At 29.2% G+C, this 8797-nt stretch overlaps 2 protein-coding genes across 2 annotated transcripts; one reads left to right on the forward strand and one right to left on the reverse strand.

Moving 5' to 3' along the window:
• Window positions 1-2047: 2047 nt before the first annotated feature.
• LOC106757054 (histone H2A variant 1) lies at window positions 2048-3390 on the reverse strand. Its single transcript, XM_014639635.2, has 2 exons — window positions 3209-3390; window positions 2048-2583 (listed from the first exon to the last, which is right to left on the reverse strand). Exons 1-2 carry the CDS (start codon window positions 3320-3322, stop codon window positions 2287-2289), a joined length of 411 nt encoding a protein of 136 aa, XP_014495121.1. The 5' UTR covers window positions 3323-3390; the 3' UTR covers window positions 2048-2286.
• A 188-nt stretch (window positions 3391-3578) lies between these two features.
• Window positions 3579-4658, forward strand: LOC106757337. The gene is made up of 3 exons (XM_014639981.2): window positions 3579-3990; window positions 4069-4185; window positions 4324-4658. The coding sequence occupies exons 1-3, from the start codon at window positions 3667-3669 to the stop codon at window positions 4399-4401; spliced, it is 519 nt and encodes a 172-aa protein (XP_014495467.1). The 5' UTR covers window positions 3579-3666; the 3' UTR covers window positions 4402-4658.
• The last annotated feature ends 4139 nt before the right edge of the window (window positions 4659-8797 follow it).

Consider the following 8797-nt stretch of genomic DNA (forward strand, 5'->3'; position numbering starts at 1 on the left):
CTCGCTTGCACTCATTAAGTCGCTCCACTAAAATGTGAAGCTTCATTTCTATGTACTAGTCTAATATATATGAATAGATATTGATCAATTTTTATCTATTACCCCAATATCTAAACAATAAGGTGTGACAGTTAAATAGAAACTTAGACCTTAAACACTTAAATACAAATAAAGAAGGATTGAAAATTTACCTCGATGGTTCGTGAGGCAACTAATAGTTTAGGACTTTTACACAACCACGAACTCTCCCTCGGCGAAGATGCAACAAGCACATACCTTCAACGATAACAATCCCTTGACTACTGAAAAAATCATGAAAAACGAGTTTAGATAGCAATTACAATGACTAATGTATAACTACAATATTGAAATGAAAATTGAAATGCAATGATACCAAATGCAAGACAAATCTGAAAGCTCATAGATTGATAATCCTAGAATGAACAATGTCATCATATGATGTACACCAAAATATAGAAAGATATGAAAACTAAACCTATAACCGCTATTAAAACACATGTAAGCTAGGCAATCCATTAAATCAATGTTCATACGTATATTTGGTAATTGATTGGACCTTTATTTCTATCAATTTAGTCCACAGTTAAATAATTCCAAATTTCCTTTCTCTTAAAAAAATTATAATCAGACGGATGAATGTATACTTCGATATTAAAATTATACAAAATGCAACAAATTTAATAAAATTAAATTATACTATATTTTTTTCATAACATTTTAAATACATTTTATTTATAAAAATAATAATTAGTTTAAAAAATAATTTTAATCCAAAAATAAATAATAAAATGTTTAAAAAAATGAGTTTAGACCAAGAAATAAATAGTAAAATGACATTCATATTATTACAACACAAATAATTGAAATCGCTAAAAGTACAAGTGATAGAGTCAATGTTGGTGAGGTGGAAAGGCAGGTGAGTGTAGTGTGGGTAGAGTTGTTAAAAGAAAAACTATTATCTATTTCTCTAAAACAAAATTGGGGCCCATATGCAAACAATACGCGCCGAGGAGAAAGTACTTTTTTAAATTGAGAAATACATTCACCATTTAGCCAGTATGTACATTGTTCCGTAAAATGATCGAAGTGTTAAATTAGTATATAAAACTAACATTTCGAAAGTCTTCAAAATTAAAGACTAAATATGTTATTGTGGGCATAGACAGGCTTTAAAATGCTCTGAAACTCAAAGTAACTAAAAAAGATACTGTAAAGACTAAGTTTTTTCTAGATATTTTCCTGTTATTTAGTTTTATTTCAAATTCCTCGGATCTAGATGAGGACACTTGTACTATTGTTATCCACAGCAATTTAGGTTCAATATTGTACTCTTCGTTGACAATCATCATCAATAAAAAATATCTGTCTCTGTAACTCACAAGCAATATATAGTTTTTAGCATTTTTCAATAGCATGAATTTTAGTACTCTAAAAAATCAACTTAAAATTATTACCCGCAATAGTATCTTATTAGCAACTTCTTTGTATAAAGAAGACAAAGCAGGTAGAAAGGATATATAGAAAAATATAAAATACAAAAAAGTAGGTAATTTTTTAAGTATTTGAATTAAAAAATGAGAAAAAAACGAGAATTTATTCACAATTCTTTCTTTTTTGTTTAAGATGGAAACGGCAAAGATAGACAACGTATGATCATCACATAGTTCAGTCAAACAAAAAAAAGTACAAATAAGAATTAAAATAGATCTAGAAAAGCTCCAGAGTCAATTTCGACATAAACAAAACTTGTAATTTTCAAGTTTATTATCGTAATAATAGAATAAGGATGTAACATAATCAACTCTAAAATTCAAAAGAATCCATAACCAAAATTAGCCACAAAACCAGACAGTTCTACACTGATACTGAAAATCTAACAATCAAGAAAACTTGTCACTTATTGGGCAAGATTCTTCCCCTTTATATTTTGGTGAACCGAGTCCACTAAATTGCTAGTAGTAATAGTTAATAATATTGCACGACTCTATTAAAATATAACAAGCAAAAAACCAGAGTGTTGAATGAGTAGTCAGAAAAACAAATCACTTGCTAAAGCTAAAACAAAGAACTCATTAAATCCAACAGCATTACAATTCCAGGAGTAGCACATCAACCAAGTTAAAGACAGATAGAATGATCATTTACACTCTAACATTAACATCTTGTTCTTAAGAAACAGAAAATAAAATCTAGTACCTAACTAACACACAAACTGATAGTAAATAAAGAGACAGATTCAAGGAAAAGTAAAGAGGAAATTGAGTCTCATTCTTTGGCAGCTTTGTTGATCAAGGACTTGTGGATGTGAGGGATGACACCACCACCAGCAATGGTCCCTTTGATGAGGGTGTCAAGTTCCTCATCTCCCCTGATAGCCAGCTGCAAGTGTCTGGGTGTAATCCTCTTCACCTTCAGATCCTTGCTTGCATTCCCAGCCAACTCCAGAACCTCAGCAGTCAGATATTCCAGAATTGATGCCAAGTATACTGCAGCAGTTGCCCCCACACGACCGTTGGCTTGCACCCTTTGCTTCAACTGCCTGTGGATACGCCCCACTGGAAACTACAGCCACAAAAAACAAAATCAAAATAATTCAAACCGTGTATCAAACCATCGCAACAAAATCCAGGATTTTATCACAGATCTTTGATTTAAACTTAACTGTGGGCATTATGCACCAAAAATTTCCAACAGTCCCCGAACATTTCAATTGTTATCAAAAACTACAATTTTGAAGAAAGAAACAACAAAAAAACTCAACCTTTCTTTTAGATCGTGATATAATTCTAGTCAAGTCAGGAATTTAAAGAGTAAATTCTTTTTTTTCAAGACTCAAGTTTGGGACTTTCTTATACACATAGGCCTCCTATGAACAAAAGGAACACAAATAATTAATACACTAAAAAAACTTAATTTGCATCATCTGGCACGGTTCTGAAAGAATTCCCCTCACCAATAGATAATTAAAAATAAAACAAAAAAAAAATTGCTTTGTGGTTAAGAACAGTATGTGGACAAAGAAACTTCCACAAGAGTCAGGAGAACACAAATCAGATCTAACATATACCATACATGTGACCAACGAAATCCAGTCAAAATAAGTTGCATAGATGATGTTTTCAATTGAAAACTAAGGCAATTCTGGATTGGAAAAAACAAAATCTAGAGAAAAAGAAAAATGGGTTACCTGGATCCCAGCACGGGATGAACGAGAGACAGGTCTTTTCTTATCCTTGTCTTTGTCCTTGTTGGCAGCGGTGGTTTTCCCAGCCACGAGCCCCTTCCCTCCTTTTCCCGCCATTGACACAGAGAGAAACCTAGAAAACTAAAGCAAAAGAAGGATGCTGAAATAGTGACTGTGGTTGAATGCCAAAGCTATCTTAATAAACACTTTAAATTCCTATTTCTCAAACAATAGGCGGGCCGGGCGCGCGGTCACTTTTGCGTGGGAATTTGATTTTCAAATTATTTCACTTTTTTTTATTTCCCGGGTCCACCCAATATTTTCGCTCAAGTAGGCTTATTAAAGCCCATCAACCTACCTCAGACTCATTAAAGCCTATCAACCTACCCAAGGCCCAAACTTAGGATAAGATTCTACTGGCAGTACCTCAAGTCCCAATTTGCGCATTAGAAAAAAATATCATGGCGGCCATTTGCGGTGGCAGCTTCTTAACACCGTGGTGTGCCGGTGCTATCCAAAATCAACATGCATCGCAACCTACAACATTTTTTAGAGCTCCCCACTACCACCATAGGTTGAGGAAACCACTAGTTGTGGTGGCGGTGACCCAAGGCTCCGCGGAATCAAGTAAATCAGAGGAAAAAATCCCTTCGTGGGCCAAACCAGATTCCGATGAAGCACCACCATGGGCCAGGGATGAGGCCAATAAAAACACTTCGGAGCAAGGATTTGAAATCCCATTCTTCGCCTATCTACTTGCCTCTGCCATCACAGCAATTGCTGCTGTAATTAACCAATTTCTTACCACTAATTATTAATATTTTTTTATCTGTTTCTTGATAGTGTATCTTTTGCTGTCACAGATTGGTTCCATCTTTGAATATGTGAACCAAAAACCGGTGTTTGGAGTATTAACCTCGGACAGCGTGTTTTATGCTCCCTTGCTTGGTTTTTTTGTCTTCACCGGCATTCCCTCTTCGGTAAGAATTAATTACTCTCCTCAATGTTCAGATTAAGAATTTTAATTTTAATTGATTAATTTAATTAATTTTTTTTTCTAAATTATATGTAAAAGTAAAATGTTGCTTCTTGCCCATTTATAACCTCTTAATGGTCAGGCTTTCCTTTGGTTCAAATCTGTTCAAGCTGCTAACAAGGAAGCAGAGGAACAAGACAAGAAGGATGGATATTTATAGAGGTGGATTCTGATTTGCATTCTGAGGAAAATGCACATACTGTCGTGTTAAATGTGAATATTAAATTTTATGTATGAATACAGATATTAGTATGGTAGAATGGAGCACCATTGTCATCATGTAATCAACACAATTTCTGTCAAAGTAAGAATGGTGTATGATGATGTTAAGTGAATCTTCTAGAAATGCTTGACTTTGATATCTGTATGTGAATGCTGAAAAATATGTAAAAATAATCTCTCAATGTTAATGTCAAACAAGAAGAACTGATCATCAAAATCTAATAGATGTAACTCTATTTATTTTGGTAATATATGTTGTATCTTCTTTTCATATGTTTTGGAGTCACTGATATTTTGTTGCATTGATTTAGAGAAGTAAACAAAGAAAAAAAATTGAGGAGAATGAAAATTTCAGCTGTTTGAAAACAATAGTGAAAGAAAAAAAATAAGGAGAAAATAGAAAGAGTTTTTCACTTATGACTAAAAGAAAAGTTAACCAACCAATGAAATAAGTTCTATTGGTCATTGCATTCTGCATCCATGTTCTCATGACTACCAACTAGCCCAAGGCTTACTGCATCACAGTTTTGTACATGCATTTTTTTTTTAGATAAATGATATACATTGAGAATACAATGACTATTTCAATCCCTTGTAGAAACTCTATTTAATTTATTTAGTAAGGTATTCAGAATTTTTTTATTTTTATTCTGTTTATTTAATTTATTCAGTGATCCTTTCATAATTTCATATTTATTTATTAATTATTTTGTTTATTTAATTATTATGTTTACAATTTCATTTTTATTTATTTATTGTCATGTTTATTTAATTTATTTAGTAAGTTGTTTATAACTTTTTTTTATTTAATATTTATTTAAATTATTTAAGTGAGGTGTTTATAATCTCAATTTATTTAAGTGTGTATCTGTGCATGTATGTATTAATGTATGTATGTGTATGCGTGTGGGAGGAATGTGCAGATTTATGTGTGGATGGGGTGTGGTGGTGCGTGTGTTAATGTGTTGTGTGTATGCATGTACATGCGTTAAATGTTTTTGGAATAGTTTTGTATATTATTTTGATTGGATTCAAATTGTTTAAATTAAGTAGGTGATAATAATATATATATATATATATATATATATTATAATTTAATGTTAATAATTTATTCTTACGTTTTGTAGATGTGATTTTCATATATAATGATTGTATTATGTACAGGATCATATATAAGTACTAATACAAGAAAGAAAATTGATAGAAAACAAAGATTTTATTTTTATTTATTATAAATATTTGTTTAATATTGATAAAGTTTGGATTTGTATATTGTATGGTTATAAGCTTTTTGTAAAAAAGAAAAATCCTTTTATAAGGTTAAAATTACACTTATTAATTTAAATTTTAAGATAATACACTTGTCATCTCAAATTTTAAGTTTTTATAAAAAAACAAAAATTGTGATTTGAATTAGAACTTACCAATATCAATCTTTTTTCAATAAAACTTACCTAGACAGTTAAAAAAGAACAAAAATTGTGATTTGAATTAAAATTTACCAATATAAATCTTTTTCCAATAAAACTTACCTAGATAGATACTTTGTGTTTGACAAAAAAAATTCATAAGTGTTTGTAATTATAATTTTAGTTTTTCTTTATTTAATTGATTTATTGAACTCACATTGTTTTCTAATTATCTTTTTAATACTCATCATATATGACTACAATGCTTATTACAAATATAAACAATTAATCAAGGATTTGTTGTTATGTATAAGCTCTTGAGATTCATCCATAATCTAATTGTTGTTTTTTTCTTTCAAGATTTTCCTTAGCAATTTTTCATTAAGGCTTGAAACAATCACATTGGGAGCTTTATTCAACCATGTTTTCTTGTCTCCATCACATCATCGTTGAATTGTCAATGAATTTTTCTTCTAAAACTTTAAATAGGTCTTAATGAATAAAAAGTGCATAAATTTTCAATTAGCACAATCCAAGATGATTTAAATGGTGAATTTGTCAACTGCATATTTTATAAAAACCATAATGATTGGACTTTATGTTCACGGTATCATTTTATTATGAAATAAATTCACTTCAATACTACATAAAAAAAAAATATAAACACAAATACAATGATATAAAAGAAGTTACAAATGAATGGTGAAAGCTAAATGAAGGTCTAAAGAAAAAACAAATTAACACACAAAGGTAACATAATTCTTTGAAACGTTAACGAATTTTAGTTTATGTTCACAAAAGAATTTGTCATCACAAATATTGCAACATGAAATTTTTCACTTATAATGAACTCTTACAAAACTCATTATTTACACAATGTTTGATTGAACAAAAATTCTAAGTTAACCATCGACTATGGTTACAAATTCTTATATATAGTACATAGCAACCATAATTAATTTTGGCAAAACAAAATATATGTTTGTGTGTAGGTAATAAAGAGCTAAAACTTTAGGTGGAGAATAAGGAACATCTACCTTCTAGAATTATTGTGTAATTGCTAAGGAGTTTTTACCTTTTTGTATTTGCTAAGAGGTCCTTTTCTTTTCGTATTTACGAGGAACTCCTCTTTACTTATAAAAGAAAAATATTTAAATTGAATTTGAAACATCTTTGTATGCATTTGTGGGTGTCTTTTCTTTTTAGAGTGTGTTTCTCTCTTAGTCTTATATTTAACATTGGTTCACACTATCACTAATCTTGGATTGGTCAATCCCTTGAGTGGCATTTTGTATCCTCCTTCTTCCACCTCCCTTTCTCTTCATCTTTTGTTCATTTGTTCATTATTTCATGTTATTTATGTTCTTGTTTTTTTTTTATTTTATATGTCTCATTTTATCCTATTCAGGTCTTCTCTTATTTATTTGTTTATTTAGATCATCTCTTTTCTAAAACTCTTATAAAATGAATATTCACATTTAGATAATTATGTTATTTTAATGTTTAATGAGAATCATTTTAACAAAATTTTAAACAATAAAAATATAAACACTTATCACTCTTAAAATATAAAATAAAATCACATCAATATACGGTCATTATCAATTATTTTTAATTCATACAATTAGATTAAACATATAATATTTACATAAACTTAATTAGATGATTTATACATATTCTCCCGTGAAGTGAATTTAAAAAGTCCATTAAAGGTTTTGAAATTTGCTTAGCAAATGAAGAAAACATTTTTACTCTATGAGATCCATTTTGCATATTAAAGCCGTCTATTTTTCTTATGGTGTGTTCGTATCAATAGATTTTACTGTTTATTCAGATTTGTGAAGATGGAATTACAAAATAAATCATGTTCGTTTTCGTTGATTTGGAAGCGATGCACTACGCTGATTTGCGGGATCAGTAAAAATTTTAATCTTCGCTCTTTGTACGGATTTGAAACAACTTTTGCTGAATAGTCTAATTTGCCCTCATTCAATCTTCACTGCTTCACACACCTATTCCGGTAACAAATAATAATAATAATTATTATTATTATAATTATAATATAATTTATTTTCATCTTAAAAATTAATTTTNATCTTTCTTTTTTTCTTATAATAATACTCTTTTGTAACTCTAATTTGCAGGGGAGAAATGATAGTTTTGAAAAGGTGCTTTTAGAATTTTTTTTACTTCTAAGTATTATAATTTTTTTACTAAATTATTTTACTTCTAAAAATTATAATTTTTTTAATAAATTTATTTTACTAAATTATAATTTTTTATTTTTAAAATCTTAATTTTAATTATTATTTTTAATTTTTTACTTTTTATAAACATTTTTACAATTAAATATAACATTAACAAATAACATTTTATATTACTAAGGATATTTTGGTAATCTTTAATTTCTACCCATTAAACCAATTTTTTAAATTTGTCACATCAATCAAATCTTACACTAATTTTCACAAACTTTACTTCCAGATACACTCTCAATTACCCACAAATTCACTCATAAAAACAACAACAAAATTACATTCAAATCCACTCAAATCTATTCAAACGGTAATCTTTCGAAACGGACTTCAAATCTAATTATCCCATTCACGCATTCCAACAAGTTTGGAACAAATAACACATAAATCCTAATTTTCATAACAAAATAATATTATTTAATTTTTTTCTCATCTAAACCCAATTTTATGGACAAAATTCTATTATAGCACTAACATTAGCAAATTCAATTAAACCAATACAAATTATCAATTCCAATTGTTACAATTCCATCAATAATTATATTCAAACCAACAAATAAATTACAGTCCTTTACCTGGTCAATATTTATCGTCCACGCCACAGGATGCTAAAAAAAAGGCAAAATTACTCCTAAAAATTGCAATCACCTAGAAAACATCCAAAACTAAA

Source organism: Vigna radiata, chromosome 3 (assembly GCF_000741045.1).
Source record: "Vigna radiata var. radiata cultivar VC1973A chromosome 3, Vradiata_ver6, whole genome shotgun sequence".
NCBI classification, from domain to species: Eukaryota; Viridiplantae; Streptophyta; class Magnoliopsida; order Fabales; family Fabaceae; genus Vigna; species Vigna radiata.